This window comes from Equus przewalskii, chromosome X (assembly GCF_037783145.1).
Source record: "Equus przewalskii isolate Varuska chromosome X, EquPr2, whole genome shotgun sequence".
In the NCBI taxonomy this organism is placed as follows: domain Eukaryota; kingdom Metazoa; phylum Chordata; class Mammalia; order Perissodactyla; family Equidae; genus Equus; species Equus przewalskii.
The window spans coordinates 96,267,355-96,289,231 of NC_091863.1; the positions used below are offsets into that span (position 1 = coordinate 96,267,355).

General features: G+C 45.2%; 1 protein-coding gene across 30 annotated transcripts in view; it reads right to left on the reverse strand.

The window, feature by feature from the left end:
• SEPTIN6 (septin 6) overlaps window positions 1-21,877 on the reverse strand; it is a 62,857-nt gene that overhangs the window by 31,446 nt on the left and 9,534 nt on the right. For 27 of the 30 annotated variants that reach the window (XM_070605828.1, XM_070605821.1, XM_070605820.1 and 24 more), the window contains 2 exons: window positions 17,147-17,261; window positions 9,173-9,368 (listed from right to left, as the gene is read on the reverse strand). In XM_070605828.1, the coding sequence (XP_070461929.1) occupies window positions 9,173-9,368; window positions 17,147-17,261 (311 nt within the window). Of the gene's footprint in view, window positions 1-9,172; window positions 9,369-17,146; window positions 17,262-19,525; window positions 19,682-21,877 lie in introns of those variants that run through there. The other 3 variants (XM_070605838.1, XM_070605839.1, XM_070605841.1) reach the window with 2 other exon arrangements.

The following is a 21,877-nucleotide window of genomic DNA, read 5'->3' on the forward strand; positions in this document are numbered from 1 at the left end:
ACATTTTTAGCTTTTTGTTCCCCCCTGAATCTCTAGTGATACCCTGGGCCTATCTTTCTGCTGCCGCCTCTGGCTCTTAGGGTCTCTGAAGAGGTGCATGGATCAGACCAGCCAAACCAGCCAATCAACCAACAGGATTTCATGTAGACTAATCCTAAATGGGTGAGTCATCTTTGTCTTATTCATCTTTGTGTCCTCAGTATCCAGTACGGTATCTGGAATACAGTAAGAGTTTCACCCCCACTCCCAATGGCTCATCTTCCCGCGGTGGCCATCTCCTCCACCACACTCTGTTGCATTCGCTGGATTCCAGTCCACGATAAGCAAAAGCCCTTGCTCCTATAGTCAACCTTCTCACAAAATGCCTCCTTCCTCTAAGTGATATCTGACTCTCCCTCATATCCTTCTCAACTGGGAATTTCTACATCTCTCACACCCGAGTTCCATGGAGGGGTAGGGAGGACAACTTTCTTCTTAGCTCATTATTCCCTGGCTTGCTATGATCTCTTAAATCTCCTACAAAACCCAGCTCCAGCATACTCTCCCGTTCCTCATCACTACTGTTTATCTTTTACTTTTCAGAGCAGGAGTTCCTAACCTGGGGTCCACGGACCTCCAGGGGGTCTATGGATAGAACTCATAGGACGCATGAACTTGGATAGAAAAAAGCCACATCTTTTTCACTAAGCTTGAACTGAGGTTTAGCAGTTTCTTCAGGTACGAACATAGGTAACAATCTACAGGAATTTTAGCAGTACCTGTGCTTTCACAACCAACAGAAATCACCAATATTTTTGTAATTTCCTATTACAGTTGTTGCAAATATCTCAAAATATCATTTACTTGTCACAACTTCTAAATTTTGATAGTTATTAGACCTGCATATAAATATTACTATTTTAGGAATTAATAGAGAAGGACATGGATTGCTAAATAGCAATTTTAAAATATTTCTGTAACTGTATTTTTAGTATAATTGGTGTATTTTAGGCATTTAAAAATTTTATTCTGAGAATGAGCCCATAGGCCTCACTAGATTGCTAAGGAAGCCAAAGGCGCATACAACCCCTGGTCTACACACTACCTCCTATTCATTTCAGATAGTGATACATACTATGAAGACAATCAAATAGGATAATGGGATAAAAAGTGACTGAGAGTTCAGCTACTTTAAATACAGTGATCAGGGAGGGAAGGCTTCTCGGAGGATGTGACATTTGAGCTGCAAGGATAAGAATGAGAGTCATGGAGAATCGGGGGGAAGAGAATTCCAGACAGAGGAATAACAAGTGTAATGGTCCTGAGGCAGAAATGAGCTTGACAAGTTTGAGCACTAGGAGGAAGGCAAGGGAGCTTGGAATTGGTGAATGAAGGAAGAACAATAAACTAGCCACAATTGCCAAATTTGGAAACAACCCAAATGTCCGACAACTGGAGACTGGATAAACAAAAGGTGGAATATTACTCAGTCATTAAAAGGAAGAAAAGTTGGATACTTGCTGCCACGTGGATGAACTTTGAAAACACCATAAGTGAAGCCAAACACGAAAGGATAAATATTGTATGATCCCACTTATATGAGGTACCTAGAATAGTCAAGTCATAGAGAAAGAATACAGAATAGTGGTTACCAGGGGCGGAAGGGAGTGGGGAATTGGAAGTTACTGTTTAATGTGTTTCCTTCTGGGGTGATAAGAGTGTTTTGGAACTAGACAGAGGGGGTGTTCACACAACATTGTGAATGTATTCAATGCCACCGAATTGTTCACTTTAAAATAGTTAATTTTATGTTACGTGAATTTCACCTCAATAAAAACAAGAATAAGAGATGAAGCAAGTGAGGTAGCAGGGGACAGATCACGTAGGGTCTTGCGGGCAAGGTATAAAGGGGTTTTTACTGTGAATAGCGTCCTCTGTTCCATACCGTTTTCTAATTGGTTCTTGTTGGTTGATAAGAAGTCTATGGCTCTCTGCATGTTTATTTTGAAACTGGCCACTTTACCGAAATATTTTTTTTCCTTAAAGACTGGCACCTGAGCTAACATGTTGCCAATCTTCTTATTCTTCCCCCCAAAGCCCCCCAGTACAGAGTTGTATATTCTAGTTGAGAGTGCCTCTGGTTGTGGCATGTGGGAGCCGCCTCAGCATGGCCTGATGAGCAGTGCCATGTCCGCACCCAGGATCCGAACCAGCGACTCGCTGGGCCGCCGAAGCAGAGTGGGTGAACTTAACCACTCGGCAACAGGGCCAGCCCCCAAAGGATTATTCATTAAAATTGTTTTCCAGTTGATTACTTTGGGTTTCCTAAACAGCCATAATAAAGAAAAATAATTATTTTACGTCTCAGTAAACACTTTTCAATTGTCATCTCTCTTGATCATGCTGACCAGTCCCTTCTTGAAACACTGTCCTTTGGCTTCACTGCCACCAATATCTCCTACCTCTATAACTCTTCCTTCTCACTTGCCTTACCTTAAATTCTTGGCTGGGCTCTGAGGTTCCATCCTGGACCATCTTCTGTTGTCATCCTACACATTACAGGTGCATTATCCCTGAGCGGTCTCACTCACTCTCACCACCTTAGTTATCACCGTCTTCCTATCACACTTCCTGGACCCCTGGAGGTCATCCTAGTCTCCTTCGTCTCCCATGTGCCAGTCCTCTGTGCAAACACAGCCATCAGAGGCTCTCTTGCTGGAAACCCACAAGCACACATTAAGCTTGTAATTATTAATCAGTCAATTAATAAACTAATTAGTAATATTTTTTTCTTATATTGCTGGCATGGACTTATGAACCATATATTTTTTCATCCTACAAAGACTTTTCTATCTTTCTATTTAGAGACAAGGAAACCACAGAGTTATAACAGATAATAAAATATCTATTCCCTGATATATTAGTCAGGGTTCTCAAGACAAGGACTGGCCACAGACACTGTAGTTGAACACAACCACGCCAACTTCCCGCCTCACTCCCTCTCCTCTAAAAATGAATCAACCCGGGGCTGGCCCCGTGGCCGAGTGGTTAAGTTTGCGCACTCCGCAGCAGGCGGCCCAGTGTTTCGTTGGTTCGAATCCTGGGCGCGGACATGGCACTGCTCATCAGACCACGCTGAGGCAGCGTCCCACATGCCGCAACTAGAAGAACCCACAACGAAGAATACACAACTATGTACCTGGGGGCTTTAGGGAGAAAAAGGAAAAAATAAAATCTTAAAAAAAAAAAAAAATGAATCAACCCTTCTGTTTCCCTCTAGTCTCTGAGGATGAAGGGTCCCTCATCCTGTTCAAGGCCCATCGCCCCTTGGGCACTTGATCTCATTCCTTTCAGGCTCTTTGAGAATCTCTTTCTTCTATCAGCTCCTCACCTCCTGCAGACTCCTTCCCCTTAACCTGCAAGCATGTGTAAGTCTTCCCTCGTCTCAAAAAAGAGAGCTTTCCTCAACCCAATCTTCCTCAACCACACATTTCTCCCCAACTACTACCCTATGTCTTTTCTTCCCTTAGCAATCAAGTTTGTCTTCGGCACCTACCACAGGGCCTGGCATGTAATAGGTGCTCAATAAATATTTAATGGCTGGATGGAGATTTTGTTGAAAGAATAATCAACTCATTTATCTACTTATTTTTTACTTCTCATTCACTCCTCAACACACTGTAGACTCTTTTCTACCCTCACAAGCATCGTAGTTAACACATGCAATGGATACTTTTGGTTTTGAATGAGAACTTAGAGGTATTTTCTTTATTTTATTTTTCCCATCAATGTATATGTCATTCATTCATTCATTCATTCAACAAATGTGTACTGAATACCCGCTATATGCCAGCTGGCTAACTTTTACTCGTCCTACAAGACTTCAAGCCTTAGCACAGCTGTCCCTGATCACCTCCTCTCCCCTTTCAATAACCTCCACCCTACATTCCCACCACTAGGCTCGACTGATTGCTACCCTTCCTTTTCCCACAGTCCCCCTCCACATGCCTCTGTTATTGTACTTACCGCACTACCTAGAATTTGTAAACGGATTTGTCCCCTCCACTAAACTGCAAGCTCCTTAACTAAAGACCGTGCCTTATTTCTTAGTATCCCTGGCACTTCATGCTGTACCTGGCACACAGCAGACGTTTAGTATTTATAAACTTGACTAGATCCCCCACGTCAATCTGGTTACTATCACTTGTGGATTTTGTTTCTCGGACATCTGCCCCCTCCTCTCTATCCTCGAAGCTTCTATTCCTGTTCAAGCCCCCATCATCTCCCCCTTCTTCAAAAACGTCACCCATGACCTCCTTGCCTCCCTCTGGACACTGCTTTCTCTCTTTTTCCCAGCTCAGAAAAGCTTCTTAAGTCAGTAGTCTACACCCACTTTATCTGCTTCCTTTTTAAAAACATCATTCTTTTAAAATTTAGTTTTAATTATGCCAGTAATAGATGTACTTATTCTCCCCTCCTCAGAAAGAACTAGAATTTTCAGTTTGCTGATTTTCGCTGCAGACCTTTTCTGTGCATTTATACAAATAACGAGAGAGGGGGAGAAATGTTTATTGTTTTATTGGGAAGGGGCAGATTTACAGAGATGGCATCATGATCTGTGGATCACTCCACAGCTTCTTTTTCTCACTTAACAACATGTCCTTGTGAACCCATACAGCTCTGCCTCGTTCTCTTACACTGTCAAATGCAATTCCATTGTATGGCTGTACTACAGCTCATTTAGTTGCTCTGTTGGTAGAAATTTAGGCTGTTTAAAAATTTTTTTTATTCCATAACCAAAGTTGCAATGAACATCCCTTCCGTATGCTTTTCATGAACATATGCAATTGTTTCTCTAGGCGGTATACCTAAAAGTGGAACCACCGGATCCTAAGGTATCCACATTTTCAATTTTAATAGATACCACCAAATTCGCCCTCTAAAAAATCTCTTAGCAATTTACACTCCCAGCGACATGAATGAAATTACCTGGTCTTAGTGGATGTTATATTTTCATCTTTTATTTTTACAAATCTGATGGATGAAAATATATTTCATTGTTTCATTTTGCATTTCCCTAATCACTGGTGAAGTTGAATGCGCATCATTTCATATATTGCTTGGCCATTCCTATTTCCCCTTCTGTCAATTACCTGTCTATTTCTCATTCAATTGTAGGAGCTCTTTTTACATTTTAGAGAAATCCTTTGTCTGTTATACAGGTTACAAATATTTTCCCCCCATCTGTAGTTTGTTTTTACTTTTGTTTATGGTATCTTTCAATATACAAAGCTTTTTTTTATTTTAATGAATTTAAATCTGTGTTTTCTTCTATGACTTTTGGATTTTGTGTCATGACTACAAAAGGCTTCTCTGCCCCCCAAGTTATAAAAATATTCTCATATATTTTCTCTTTATATTTTTAGAATTTGTTTTTAATCCAACTGGAATCTATTTTTGTGAATGATGTTCGTGTGGGAGGGTCTCATTTTATTTTTTCCTAATGGATGGCCTATTTTCCCAGCACATTTTCTTGAATAGTTCATTCTTTCCCTCACCGACTTACAAATGCTAAATTCCCATATAAATATGAATTTTATCTTGAGCTCACTTTTCTGTTCTATTGCTCTTTTTGCTATTCTGATGCCTTTACTTACCTCCGATTCCCTCATGGCAGTCCAGCTTCCACCCACAATTTCCCTGGAATTATTATTCCTAAGTGCATTATTAATGACTTTCATGTTGCCAAGCCCAATGGATATTTTTCAGTTCTTATCTTCCTGGACACCATTTATCATTTCCTCCCATATGCTACATGAGACAACACTCCCTTGAATTTCTTCTAACAATAAAAGTCATGATCATAACAATATCTTCTGTTCCTTAGTTACTCTGTGCCAGGCACTGTTGAAGCATTTCATAGCGCACATATGTCAAGTATGCCCCACCACAATCCTCCAAGGTAGATATTAGTATTATCATCATCCCCACTTTATAGGTAAGAAAACTGAAGCATAGAGAATTCAAGTATCTTGCTGTAGTGTAAGCCCTGGCACTTGGTTTTTCTTTTTCATAATGCAAGTGCCGGATTTAAGCTTTGGTTATGGAGGCACCCACTTCAAAGCTGGCTAACTCAAATAAACCCATTACCAGCCACACAAAGACAAAGAGCCAGGCCACATTCTCCCCTCAGGCTCCTTTGTTTCAGAAATCTTGATTGATCTCCATAGCTGACCATTTGGGCCCTGATTTTTTCCCTTCCACACTCTGAATTCCAGCTCTTATGTTTTAAATTCATCAATAAAGAGTGAGCCTGCGAAACCCTAGGCCACCACACTCAACCCCAATAAAAGCAGAACCCCAGGCCCATGTGCTCTCTCTTTTTCTCTACTCATGACCTTGCTGTGTGGCCCCAGGCGGGCCATGTGCTTTCCAGGACCTGTGAATAATAAACCTTTTGTTCCCCAGAGTTTCCTGATGGTTATTGCTGAGGGCATCTTGCAATTACAATAAGAACCACAAGGGCTGGTTCAGCCACAACATTGGTTGTCGATAGGCTAAGACCACCACAAAACACTTGTCCAAGATCCCTGGGCTAATAAGTAGACAAGATGGGATTTGAACCCAGGTCTGTCTGAGGCCAAAGCCTACGTTCCCAAGCACGGCCCTTTCTAGCCTGTCCTTCTCAGTCTCCTTCTTGGGTTCTTCTTGCTCCAGCATCTTTTAAATGGTGATTTTCCCAGGGTACAGCCTTAGTCATTGCTCTTCCCCGTTTACCCACGCACCCTGGGTAAAGCAGGGCATTCTGATGGTATTTCAAGGCAGCTGCACTACATATCTAGGCCCAAATGGCCCTGTCAGTATGGAGAAAACACTGCTTTTTATTACAGATCCCTAGAGCTTACTCCACCCCTGCTCTCCAACCCAATTTCTGGGAGGCTTTTCACTTCTGCTTATTTGAGTTGGTATTATTTGATTTTGTATGAGTATGTATCATATTTATAATCAGGAAAAACAACAAAGACATTAAAAATGTAGTGGAAGGAGATTAGCCTCTAAGGGGCCATATCAGTTCAGTCCTCCCAAACCACCATTACCAAGGCATTTTCCAATGGTAGATATGTTGAATGTACGCTACTGAGACTCGGGAGGAATTTAATTGAGGAGATCTCAGGCAATCTGCAGCTGATATGAAGCACTCATATTGTGACCAACATCCCCTGTCCCAGGGTCTAATTATTCTCAACCAAACAAGATTAGCACAATAAGCAAGCGAATAAAAAGCAGAGTTGTCCTTCATCTAGAATTCCAAATGGAAAGCAGAATCCAGTTCCATTATTAAGAGGTTCAATATATTTATTCATTATAGGGAAATGAGAATGGCTGTAGTAACTTTAAGGGAGAAATAGGAGAATTTGGAAGTTGATTTAAGAAGTAGGAGAGTCCTCAAAGGATGAGCAGACACCGCTCAAAATGATGAATGGCCTTTTCTGAGACAAGCAGGCATGTGTGACAAACATGTGACTTCTAGTTAAATGAAGATGCTGCCTGACCCCACCCCCTCCCTGGCCCCAGCCCCCATCACATCCTCATCTCTGAGCCTCACCCTGCTCTCCACTCACACAACATTCTCTAACCCCCATGGTCTCTCCTCCTACCTCTCTGCTTAGTCCTGCTCAGTCTCTTTTCAGGATGTCTTTCCTCCATCTGCCGACTTCACATCCCAAGGTTTTTGTCTTTAGCCCCTTGTTCATCTCGCTCGACTCCCATCCCCGGGTAATCTTACATATGTCCACGGTTGGAACATATCGCCTATACCTTGATAACCCAAATCTATATTTCCAGCCCAGACCTCTCCTGACCTCTAACCCTGTATATTCAGCTGCCTACCACTGAGGGTCATCATGTCTCTCAATGGTTCACAGACAGCTCAAACTCAACATGTCCAAAACAGAGGCGATTCCTCTAAAAGTTGGTTCTATTACATTACCTCTCTTACTGAATGCCACCACCATCTGTCCACTCTCCAAAGCCAGAAATCTGGGCCTCATTCTAGATTATTCTTTTGTCTTCACATCCCCACACCAAGTCTCTACCAAGTCCTGTTGATTCTACCTACTCGATGTTTATCAAATCTATCTCCTCTTCCCTAGCTCCACACCTGATTTACCTCTGGCCTTGATCTAACTGGTCCAATAGTCTCCTAATTGGTCTTCCCATTCTCCAGTCTACCTCCATACTATCTCAAAGTATCTTCGTCAAAGGCCAATCGGACATCAGTCTACTTCTTAAAACCTTTCAATGGCTCCACATCTGCGCATTCTATCGATCCCTCCACGATCTGGCTCCTGCTTACCTCTTCAGCTTCATCTCCCCTACTTTTCCCCTAACTCATGCCAAGCACTAGCCTAGGGGCACACCCAGGTATTGTGGGGCCTTAGGCGTGTGTGACTTGAAGGCCCTCCAAGATAGGTAATTCAATATGATGACTAAAAATTAGTTACAGGGCCTTGGAAGGGGCCTGTGCAAGTGAGAGCCCTGAAGCTTAAGCTTCGTTAGCTTCACAGTAACTCTGCCTCTGAACTAGCCAGAGAGAGCACGCTGCAGTTCCCCAGAACATACCATAATCATCCACATCTCTTTGCCTTTGCACAGCGGTTCTCCTGCCTGGAACGCCCTTCCCTTCCTTCCCTTGTCTGTCTGGCAAAATAGTTCATCCTGCAGGGGCCAGGTCAGGGGACACCTCTTCTGTGAAGGCCTCCCTGACCTCCCCACATGGAACTGACTGTTCTCTCCTTCGTATTCTCATTGTAACTTGTCCTTTACCTCTTTGTACCCTGTCCTTTACAGAGCATATCACACTTGATGGAACTGATTTGCTTAAAACCGGTCTTCACAAGGGCAGAGATAAAGTCATTCCTTTGTAGATTGTCAGAGCACAGGCGTACCTGGCACAAGGCAGGAGCTCAGTGGAAAGGAGACCTCACCCTTGTATATCAGGAAGACAGCCTTCTTTTGGCAAAGCATGTGGAGTAGGACAGTTGCTGTAGATAGGGGCCCTGGGTGGAGGCGGGGCTTGTGAGGTATCTGCTGCCTGCCCACACCATTCTGAGAAGAGGTCCAGGCAGGACCCTCGTGGTGGGCCCCTCCCTGTGGCCTCCCACCAGCCTTTCTACCCTGCTGCCTTCCTTACCTGTCCTCCTTGTTGATCTGGTCCCCAAAGCCCACCGTGCTAACAATTGTGAGCTTTAGCCCCACGTTGCTCTCTTGGAGGTCATAGGTATTGGACCGGAGCTGGACACCCGGCTGTGTGTGAGTGGCCGGCTCCCCTTCAAACTTGGTGTTGAACAGGGTGTCCATGAGGGTAGACTTGCCCAAACCTGTCTCTCCTGAAAAGCAAAAAGATAAATTATGGTCCATTCGTACAATCACCATGCAGCTGTCACACATCATAGTTCAGGTGCATATTTATTGACATGGGAAAACGTACACGATAAGACACTAAGTGAGGAGCGTATAGAACTCTCCGGACTGTTTCATCTCAGTCAAGTGAGAAAGACCGAAAGGAACTGCACCCGTGTATTAGCAGTAGTCATCTCAGAATAGTAGAATTGGGGCAATTTTCCTTTTATTCTTCATATTTTTTGTGTTACTTGAAAAGTGAGTATGCATTGCTTTTATAGTCAGGAAAAGAAACTACGTTACAGGCACTGACGGAGAGGCAGCGTTATGCCTAGAAGAAGACTGGTAGGAAACACAGCATCTCTGGTTGTCTCTGGGCGGTGGGGTTATGTGTGGTTTTCATTTCTTTATGCTTTTCTGTATTTTCCAAGTTTTCTGCGAGGAACATGCATAGCTTTTGTAATAAAAATTAATGGGCTATTTTAAATTTTAAAAGAAAGGGACAGCAGGCCCCCTGTCAAATAAATATCCTCTCCTCTGATCCCCACCTCACTCCCTGCCAGGCCCAGACAGAGCTCTGCAGACGCCAGGATGCGCATCCCAGTGGGGCGACCATTTTTAGCTAATGAGGAGGGAATTTAGCAGGCCACCAATTACTCTTCCCCTTAAATTTCAAACAAACCGGTCATTTGTTTGTTTAGCTAACAGGCTACAGGATACTAATAAATTAAACCACTGGAATTTTGAAAATTGACCTTCACCCCGGGGAGACAGTGGAGGAAGGGCTGTGAGGGACTGGTAAAGATTTTTGAGATTATTCCTGGGAGACCCAAGGGATGTCAAGCCACTGCCAGGAGCCAAGGAGTCTTCAGGGAATGAGACTTGGGAGGGAAATTGGTGGCATGGGAGTCAAGCAAGAATCTGATATGAGGCCACAAACTGGGCTGAGCACTACAGACGCTTATAATCTCCATGGATCCAGACTGTATTTCGTCCCCACCCCCACCCCAAGTGATTCAGAAATACCAGGAATAGAAGATTCAGAAGCTAAGTACCCTGGACTGCCCTTTGAAGACCGAGGCTACCCTGCTGTTCTGCTATCATCATCCCTCTTCCCCTCTCCCAACCCTTGAGATGTGAGCATTGACATGTCTTCCCAGTCAGCAGTGGGTTGGCACTGGGCAAATCCTGGCCTGGCAAACCCCGCTTTGTGACCGACAGCACACATCGGGCAAGGCATCCAGGGCTAAGGTTAGAGCTGCAGAACACATTACTACAGTCTGTCTCCCCTCCAGCCTCTGGATGTGTCTGGCTTTGCATCTTCCATGCCTTTTTTATCCCGAATAATGAGCTATGGATGCAGAAGGTGATTTTTAAAATATCTGTCTATGATGAGAGCTTTCTGCGCATGGAGAGATTGCTGAGAGAGAGAGAACAAGGAAAACATTCAACTCAGCCTGGCTACTCCCCGCCCCCACCCCCCACCCCCTGCCCAATTTCATAGCCAGGTCTGATTAACATGGTTGATTGCCAGGGCGCAGAGAAGTGGCTCCTCACACAGATCATGTTTCCAGCCAGGGTCTGCTATACCTATTAGCAGCAAAGATTCTCCCAGAAGAGGCCCCCATTTTCCTCCCTAAAGGAACAGGAAGTATTTGGGTCCCAAGAAAAATTTGGTGAGGTAGGGCCTTTGCCGTGGGAGGTGGCAGACTTGGCCAAGCGAGGGAATGTATCACCCTCCCCTCGCCCACGGTGGGAGGGCAGCTCGACTGCAAACGGGGCCAGCACCGCTGAGGCGGGAGCACAAGGGTGGCCCCCTCACCCTAACTCACCTTCCCTCTGGGTGCTGAGGTTCGGGCTACATTTTGGCCTGCCTTTGTATGTGCCTAAGGAGTTTTCCGAGTACATTCCCACCACCACCCCCTCTTCTGTTCTGTGAGCTCCTTGCCCAATGCCCCGTGGCTCCTAGAAAGTGGTGGGCTGTCTCTGCGGCACCCAGAGCTAGCTCCTTGCCTCCCTGAGCCTAAGAATTCTCAGAGAGCAGGGGATGGGGCATCTTTCTGTGCTCCTCTGAGGGCCCAACACGAGGGTCACACAGAGGCCTCAGGAGCCGTACTATGAGAGAGGGGCCCCGCCCTGTTTGCACAGCTGGAGAAATGGAGGCCAGGCATCAGGGCAGGGCACGGCCAGGCAGCAGAAAAAATGACCACGCGGATGCCTGCCAGCACAAACGGGCTGTGGAAATTAGATGCCCGATGATGAATGTCTGGAAGGAAAGAACCCGTGGGTGTCTAGGGAATCGTGATAAATGCAGCACGAGAAGAGGGCAGAAAATCCAGCAGGCTCCTCCCGTGGCTATCGAGGGCTCCCGTTCCAGTTTTCCATCAATGTGGAGCCTGGGGGACGGAGGGTGACCTCTCTCAACGGCTGGCACAGACCCAGCCTGAACCTAGGATGCTGTCTCCTCTCACGCTGCCTTGGGCCCAGTATTGAGTTGGTGGTGGGGTGAGGGAGGGGGCAGCACATGTGGCCTAACTCGAATCAGGTCAGCAGATTCCACACCCCTGCAGGAAGGTGGGGACTTGGCAATTAGGAAAGCTGAGGAGTCCCGAGGGGTCAATTTCCCTCTTCTCTTCACTCCTCATAGTGGACAGCGGGGTTTCTTAACCCTTTGAAAGTCATCTCCACCAGCCGAGAAGGTTTCATCTCACTTTGCTTAATGTAGATAGTATTCTGGAAACACCAGAGGTTTTTTTTTTTTTTTTTAAGATTTTATTTTTCCTTTTTCTCCCCAAAGCCCCCCAGTACACAGTTGTCTATTTTTAGTTGCGGGCCCTTCTAGTTGTGGCATGTGGGACGCCACCTCAGCATGGCCTGACGAGCGGTGCCACGTCCAGGCCCAGGATCCGAACCAGCGAAACCCTGGGTGGCCGAAGCGGGGCGCATGAACTTAACCACTCCGCCACGGGGCTGGCCCCTGGAAACATCAGAGTTTTAAAAAAATAATTTCATTTTAAGACATGTAACATGAATTATGCTTTTTCAAACTACACTCCCTGGGATAGTCCAGTGTTGACCTCTCCACTCTGAGATAAACACAACTGTAAGAAAGAAAAGCTTAGTCCTTTTCCTCATTTGCTGTTAACATTAGCATCCTCTGGCACCTTGTGCAATTAAGTTCTTGCAAGTGATGAAATGCAAAGTCTCAGTCAGGTTATCACTAAATGACTGTGTGACCTGAGCCATGCTCTTTGCCCTCTCTGAGCCGCAGTCTCCTTTTCCACAAAGTGAGCAGGTTAGAGTAATAAGAATAACTATCGCTCCTGGAGCACTTACGATGTGCCAGGCATCACTGTAAATACTTCACATATATTTCCTTATTTATTCCCCACAATAAGCCTGTGAGGGAGAAACTACTATTTGTCCTTAATTTACAGATGGGTTAACCAAAGCACTTCCTAGCTGTGTGAATGTGCCCCAGCTCCTCAGCCTCTCTGCACCTTACCTTCATCATCTACAAAGTGTGGACAAAGTATCTGGTCCAGGGTCACAAAGTAGTGAGTGGCAGAGCCAGCATTTGAATCCAGGCAGTCTGATGCTAGAGCCCATGCTTGTCACCAATATGCTCTGGTGCATCCCATTAAGTGTGATCTGTTGGTTCATTCGGTCATTCAACAACTATTTACAAAGCCTCTAATAGGAGCCAGGCAGGCTTTTAGGGGCCGGGATACAGCAATGAACAAGATAGCCACATGGAGCTCACAATCGCATGGAGCTAAAGTCTCTTGCGGCTCCAAATGTTGGAATAAACCAAGAGAAACATCTCTCAGTTCAACAGGGAGGTGTCCAAACGGAAACTCTCCAGGAACTCCAGTTGGCCAAGGGAGCCTATGGACAGGGACGGGTCCTGTCTGGCTCTGTGACCTTGCCCTCTTCTCCTTCCTGATGTTGTAGAGGCCTGGCCAACAGTGGTGTGCTGGAGCCAGCTCGCCCTGCTTCCTGCAGCTCTTCTCAAGCCCATGTGCGGTGACGTCATGCTGGCAGCTTAAAACCAGCTATGGTGGAAGTAACGACACCACGGAGATCGGCAAATGCTAGTTTGCTGCATGGCGAGTTTTCTCCTGAGAGAGGATTGTGAGACACTGACCAGCACACCACTGCTGGCAGCGTGTCTTAGACAGGTGGACAGCTGCCTTTCCCGGAGATGGGGGGACGAGACAACTGAGCCCTGACCTTGATCGAATGCTAGCTGCCCTTCCCCTTCTCCCTTAGTGAGCCTCAATCCAGCGTCTCTTGTATATTTTTTTCCAAGTTCAACAGAGCCCAGAGCCCAGGAATCCTGAGCAGCTTCAAAGTAAATATTATCATTATGACCCTTTGTGCTCTTCACAGGCATTTCTGTTGCTGGCACATTCAGAGAGCTGAGTCTCTGTGGGGCTCTTTCCCAGCAGAACATTTGTACTGTTGGCTCTGGTGGTTCCTCTGAGGTCTCCTGTGCTGCATCTAGGATCATGAGATCCTAGCGATTCCCAAAGCTAAGGGACTAGTAGATGCTTTTTATGGGCGGAGGGGAACCTCGCCCCACTCAGTAATTATTGTCAACCCTAGAGAATCTGTTGGAGAGGAGTCATAATATGCTCACACCCGTGTGCCTAACCCTCTAAAAATAATCATTGTAGGTGCCATTTCTTGGTACCCTTACACACAAGGTGAACTCTGGATTCGTAAAAATTCTCTCTCCCAATCCCCACACACACACATGCATACAAGCACACATGCACAAATGCAGGTAGAGCGTTCACTCTGCTGGGCTCGGGACTATGATCAGCAGCCCAGCACCAAGACAAACAATAGTGTGATAAAAATATCCTAGGTCTCTGTTAATAGTCGAAGCAAGTGCTACCATAACTTTACACTTAAAACGCCCTATCAGAAAAGAACATATTCTATGCACAAACAGGATTGTTATGTAACAGTCATTGAGGGAGCAAACCTGACAGTTATGCACAGGCGGTAGGCATGAAAGTGTGGTCACTGAAAGTCCTGTGAGAGAAAAAATCACCTTCAGCAGACAAGCTATGGACCCACCGCTAAGTCAGCAACAGGACCCAGCCCCATGGCTGGGCTGAGATTGCAGCCTCAGAGCAACCCTAAATCACTCATGACCTTGGCCCAAATTGTGTGTTCTCTGTGTGAGCACAGCCAGAGAGCGGGATGCGAGTTGTAGGCTTTTTTGGATCAGGGATGGGGAATGTAATTAACCTGGTCCAGGCTGGTGCATCCAACGGTTGCACCTACAGGGCTAAGAGGGGAGATATTAGGGCAGCCATTTCCTGAAACTTGACAAGTGGGGAAAGAAAGAGAGCCAGTGACTCCTTGGGGGTGAAAGGGCCTTCTCTCTTTCTATCCCTCCCCTCTTGAGTGGTCTGCCCCGGGCAATTGAGCTATTATTCATCCCAGCAGGGGCACACTTGAAGCAGTTGTAGCTGTGCAGTGCCTGGGTTGGAATTCAAAGATAGGGGGTTACTATTTCTCCCACCTATTTTGCCTTGAGCTTGGCTTCATCTTCCTCTGGGCTCTAGGGAAGCCTGTGGTCTGTGCGTCCAATTTCCCTACACTTCTGCCCTCAGACAGCCATTCTGATTTACATGGCCTCCCTCCTAAAGCTTTACTAGCCCACTCAATTAGTTGAAAGGTTGCTTAGGGTGGGTCTGTCATTTCACTTCTCATCTCCTCAACTCCAGTACAGGTCATACGGAGTCGTGGGAAGAATGCCAAGGGAATCCAATGTGTTTCTGCGGAAATGTTTCGGTAATCAAATCTTATGTGAAATAAGTTGGCCATCAGCCAAAGATTGGAGAGATTTGGCAGTGCTAGTATTGGATGTGATAGCATTTGATCTTGATGTCACTCACCATGACTTCTATTTATTTTGTATCACTCTCCTAATAGCACCTCATCACAACCATGAGTAGACTTTTGGCATTTGAAGAATTAACAGCCTAGATCTGGACTCTAAGGCCTATGATGTATAATTCTGTGAAGCATATATTTTCATTTCGTAGGTTCCAAAGTTGGTGTGCGAGAGCGAGTCATTTAGCTAGTGAGTGAGCCTAGTTGACTGCCTGTAGTCCATATTTAGAAGTGGCTTTGTTATTTTCTACTCGTACTTGAGTGTGCAGTTTTTCTCCTACAGAAAGTGATCTAGAAAAGAGTGTTGGGGGGGGGCCAGCCCCGTGGCATAGTGGTTAAGTTCGGTGCACTCCACTTTGGTGGCCCAGGTTCACAGGTTTGGATCCTGAGCACAGAGCTACACCACTTGTCAGCCATGCTGTGGCAGCCACTCACATATAGAGAGGAGGAAGATTGGCACAGATGTTAGCTCAGGGCTAATCTTCCTCAAGCCAAAAAAAAAAAAGAGGAAGACTGGCAATAGATATTAGCTCAGGGCTAATCCTCTTCAGAAAAAAAAAAAAGAGTGCTGGGGATGGAGGAGAAGAAAAAGTAAAGAATCCAAGAAAATGAATGACCTTACTTAGAAAACAAAACTTTAGGCCACATTAAAGAGAAAAATATCCAATTCGGTTGTTCAGATCCTCAACATGAATGATTCCCCACACACTCTATATAAAAATAAGAAAAGGCGATTAGCAAGTGCTTGAGTGTTCTAGCCAGCGTGAAAACTGACTTAATAAAGTCATAATAACAGTATTTATACAATCATTAAATTTTGGACGTGGATCACTGAAAATACGCAGGTATGCCTTACTGCAGAGTGAAAATTAGATACTATGATCACGTTTGCAAATTCGGGATTTTTCCTTAGGGTCTAAGGAGAGATTCTTAAAGAACGTCAAGGAACTGTCTTTCCTCATATTCGCTTGGTGCGTGACAGTTTCCAGAGTGCTTTTGTGTTCTCAAGAGATGTTGCTGGCAGCAGTTAGAGAAGTAGTGGGAGGGACAACGGGTCAGCCAGACCCAGGTCCCCGTCGTGGCTCTGCCTTGTATTCCGTGTTGCCTCAGGTAAGTTCCTTATCCTCCCACGTCTCTGGGTCTCCATCTGTTCCATGAGGCTACGGATGCTATTCGCTCTGCTCACTTCACAGAGTCCTGGTAAGGATCCAAACTGCTAATACAGGGAAGTGTTTAAGAAGTATAAAGAGTGGTTCCTGTGGGGCTAACTCATTCATTCATTCACAAACATTATTGAACTCTGCTGTGATTAGCATATTAGAGGTGACTAAAATGTGGCTTAGATGAGACTAAAGGTCCAGGCAGAGATATACTTAAGAGGAATAAAAGAACTTTGCACACAGCTGTGTGGGCCCTGCGCTTGAGTTCAAACTGTACCAAGCACAGCAGGGCTGCAGAGGAAACAGACAGACCCAATCCACTGCCCACAGCTGGTGGGCAGGCATCTTTCCGCAGCCATCACCTCCCTCCAAATTCTGTCCTGGCTCCTATTTTCTGCAGCCAAAATGAGCTTGACGGCAGTAGCTGAGCCAGCCAGCTCCCTTACAAAATTTCCGCTGGGTGTCACACAGCTCAGTTCCCCCAAGGTATGGCCTCATATTCTGGACTGGCCAGGGAAAAATGTAATCACAGCCAGCTGCTTAGAAAAACAAGCAGAGGGATAAAAGAAGGGGGGGTACACCTGCAAATAGATCAGAATGACACACTATTTAACCTAATTACCTGCAAAGCCACATCCAGTCATTAAGGATCCATATTCTTTAATAGAATTTCCTGCTATGGAAATACTCACCCACGCACAGGATGTTGAAGCAGAAGCCCTGGCTGACTGACTTATTCACCAGCTGGTCGGGCAAGCTGTCAAACCCCACATGTCCAGCCAGGGGGACAGTTCGGCAACCTTCACCCTAATTTGGAAGGAGAGGGAGGGGAGAAAATGAAATGTGCTTAAAAGCAATCCGAGTCTCACTTCTCCATCCAAATGCTCTCCATGCTGGGAAGTAACCCCCGCCCAGGCCCAGTGTCATTTCTTCCCTTAGCTACTCCCTGCTCCAAATCGAAAATGGCCGTCAGCTTAGAAATCATGGGTTCTTGGGTACAGGCATTCTCGGGGCTCCATAATAAATGTCGTCATAGTTCCAGACAGAGCAAACTACAGAGAGGACTTACAAGGGGTGGGAGGGTGGGGTCAGGGCATGAGAACGCTGGTCCCAGAGGTTCACAGACTTGAGTTAACTCTTGACTCAATCACTTACACACTGGGTAACCTCTCAGAGACTCAGTTTCCTTCCACGTCTATCATATGAGATAATATTACCCATCTTAGAGGTGCTTGGAAGACTCAAAAGAAATAACACATGTAAGGAGCTTAGCACAATGCCTGGTGCATGCATAAGTGTTCAGGAACTTTGAAAAGCAATTACTCCTCTCTCTAGGACATTGTGGGGACCTACAAAGGTGGCACAGCACAGAGGTTAAGAGAATAGGCCTTGAAATCAAGCAGGTCTGAGGGCCCCACCTCCTCTACCTTCTGACCTCGGACAATTTATTAAACTTCTCAAAATGTCCCCATCTGTAAAATCGGAAGCTGCTTACTACCTCATAGTACCGGTGTGAGGATTAGACTGGATAATGCCGCTCAAGCACTGAGCACAGTGCCTAGCATGTGGTAAGCACGCCACAAACAGCAGCCGCTGTTCTTATTGCACTGTGAGGTTACCCTTCCACGCAGACCCCCAAAATAGCACGTGACACCATGGAACACTTGTGGCTCCTTCCAGCTAGAGAGCTGCCTCCACGCTTCCTCTGGTTCCCTTGTCTCCCTCAGGGTCAGCCAAGCCATTCACAGCTCTGGAAAGCAGAGGACTCTTCCTTCGGGTGCAAGTTCCAAAGCTTCTTATTCTTAATGGTTTTACAAAATAGGGAGAACCTCAAACTGAGGCGGGCTTCCAAGGAGCCAAGGGGGAAACCCAAGGGGACTTGCATGTACTCAAGAAATGTGCTAACTGCCAATGGCCACAGGGGAGGGGAGAAGGGAGGAGAAGGGAAGCTGGAGACAGCCGAGCTAGACAAGAGGGGTGGGCTATGTAAGGAGCCTGAGTTTCTGTTGGATGGAGCTACACCAAGATTTCTGTAACCAGAAGGGTGCCGAGAGCAATCCAGGAAGGGCATGTCAGGAGGCCTGCGCTGGAATCCCAGGCTGTACTGGCAGGCAGCTCTTAGGCTGGACTGGATCTACTTTTCAACTAGGTCCATAATAAGGGTATACTTTCACACTGAGAGGGACGGGCTGGGTTGGTGGGGGAGCCTCTCAGCAGCTGACATTGTCAGAACTGGTTCCCAGATAGCTGCTTCACCCAGCTTGGGGATCCCACTCCCATTGGTGTCATCAGATCCTCCAAGAGGGAGTGACAGGGCTAGGCTAGTGCCAGTGACTGCCATCTGGCAAGTTCATTACCCTCACACATCTCACCCCACACACTCCCAGTGGAGTATTCTTGACACACAACCATATGCTATCCTTCAGTCTGGGGGGGGCGTATTCTGAGCCCCAGAGGGACATCTGAAGACAGCTTGGTTTCATGAGCGGCCCACATCGCTCAGGGCTTGTTCTATAGTCACTCCTTTCTGCTTCCCCTTCCCTCTTTCTCCTTCTTTTTATTAAAGCAAATAAAGAAAGATTATGTGTCCGACTGTTCATTCTTGGTCCTCAACACTGCAGGGGAGATTTAAGAGTCAATATGCTTTCTCAGTGGAGCCTCCTACGTATCAGGCGTCGGAAATTGGGAGGGACACAGAGTTGAGGTTTCCTGAGCCATATTTTATCACCCGTGGCTGCCTCTTCCTGTCTCCAAATTCAGCACCATGAAACTTGAAGTGCTCCAAAGCCTCTGGTCCAAGTGCCAAGAGGAGAAGAAGGGAAATTTTCAAACTGAAGACAGTGGAGGGCAGTGGGGAGAAGGCCACACTTTATTCTTGAAGATTTACTTCATTGTCAAAGGCTTACCAAGTATTTCCCATATGCACACTGTTATCTCCCACCTAGCACAGTGCTGTAAAGAGCCCTAAATAGCAGAAGAAAGAGTATGGGCTTTATTGCCTAGGCAATGGGTTTTGAGGGGATTTTGAGTGTTTTCAGCAAGGAGGGCCATGAGACAAGCAGGGTGCTTACTTGATTGGAGGAGAGAGTAGGGGCAGGAAGACATATTAGGAGATGACTCCAACAATGTTGAACTGGCAGAGTGACATCCAGGTACTGTGACAATAAATGCTGGTTGAAGTGAACTGATCGGCCTTGGGACTCAGGAGAGAGGAACAAATTGGAGAGCCTTCCTAAAGAAGGGACGAGACTCAATGAGTGACTGGGCGGAGGGAGTGGGGGAGCAATCAAAGGTCTAAGGCTGCAAGGTCTAAGCCTGGGGACTTGGACTGATGGCACCAGGGACAGAAAGAGGGAAGCCAGGAAAGGGAACTTGTTTAGTTGGCAAGTCGAGGGGTCTGGTTTTAAATAGCTATTACTAAAAGAAATTACATTTATCAGGCTTTTTATTTTACAAAAGTAATCAATGTTCACTGTAGGAATTTTAGAAAATATGGAAAATTATAAAGGAGAAAATAAAAAATATTAGAGATAATCACTGTTAATATTTACGTATTTCCCTCCAGTCTGTATACCTTTTTTTAATAACAAAATAGGGATAATCCTGTATATTCCTTTTCATAACCTGGCTCTATAACCTGATGTTTAATATAATAAGGATATTTTCTTAAGTAATTAAGTATACTTCTAAAACATTATTTTTATTGGCCTCATAGCATTCCATTGTAGGAATTTACCATGTTTTCTTAATCAATCTTCCACTGCTAGACATTTAGCATGTTTCCAAGTTTTCAAACAATTAATTCTTATTCTTGCAGGTTTGTGTGTGTTTTGATTATTTCCTTAAGTTAAGTTCTTAGAATTGAAGCCCACCAGGTCCAAAGGCACACACATTCGAAAGACTTTGATATACATTGAGAAATCACTCAACAGAGAGTAGTACAAATGTCTGTTTCCACCACCAATATGCGATAGTGTCTGTTTACCCATTCTCAGAGCACCACTGAGTTTCTGAGGCTTTTTAACCATTGTGAATTGAATCTTTGAAAAATAGCATCGTGTTACTAAATCTGCATTTTATTGGTAAAGGTGAACTTTTTCTTTTTTGAGGAAGATTAGCCCTGAGCTAACATCTGCCACCAATCCTCCTCTTTTTGCTGAGGAAGACTGGCCCTGAGCTAACATCTGTGCCCATCTTCCTCTATTTTATGTGTGGGATGCCTGCCACAGCATGGCTTGATGAGCAGTGTATAGGTCCACGCCTGTGATCCGAACCCACGAACCCTGGGCCACCAAAGCAGAACATGCAAACTTAACCACTATGCCACCAGGCTGACCCCAATGAACATTTTTTATTGCTCAACTATATATGTGTACTGTGTATATTCATACATATATGTAAGCTTCCTTTTCATGTCTTTGCCCATAATAGGTGTTTGTCTTTCTCTTCTGAATAAGCTAGTTTTGATTTTATGGTGAGATATCCAGGATAAGAAATCCAATAAGTACTTAGCAATATGGGATTGTAGGCTCAAGGAGAATTCAGGACTGGGATATAAATTTAGGAGTGAGGAGTATGAAGCTGGATGTGTTCTCCAAGAGAAAGTACACGGAGAAAAGAGCTAGATTGAATATAGGAAATGCCCACAAGTAAGGGATGGGAAGACAAAGAGGATTCTTCCAAGAGGGAGAAACGATCACAAAAATAAGAGATGGCCCAATGGTTTTCTATCGCCAGAGGCCAAGGTTGAAGTTAAGAAGAATTACAGAGAAATAGTCATTGATCGGGATTTGGTGAAGGTCGCGGATGACTTCTAGAATCCTTATTTCTTCTGTATATTTTCACCCAGTGTCCAATACGCCTAAATTAACTGGAAGGTTTGGCGACAGAGGACATGGGATCTGGTTAATGTGCTTTTCTCGCTAACCAAGATTTAAGCAGCAAACTTTTTGTCTTAAGGCTTGTAGTTGAGAAAGCTTCAAAAATGCATTTGTATATATAGTTCCTGCCTTAGGAAATCCTGTCTAGCAAGCACCATTCACTCTTGCTTTGATGTATTTTATAAGATGTCAAGGTCCTTATTGTGAATATCAGTCCTCATTATTCGGGACTAAATATGTAGAGGTAGAAAGTATAGGACATTGGACTGAATGTACACTGACCCCAGGACAATCTCTGGAATTTTCTTCCCCCCTCCCTCACTAAACCTCTGATATCTTATCTCTTTCCTCTTTATCCTTAAGGTGGCCTGATTAATTGAGGTCCTGATTACTTTGATTGCAGATAATTGAACGTTCCCTGGATTACAATGTGCACAAGAAGAGACGGAAGTGGCAACTTTGCCCAGCCGTTTCACACTAAAAACTCAAGTTATCCTCTTGAATAGCAGGTGGTGCCATATTCAAGGCTTGAACTGAGATGCT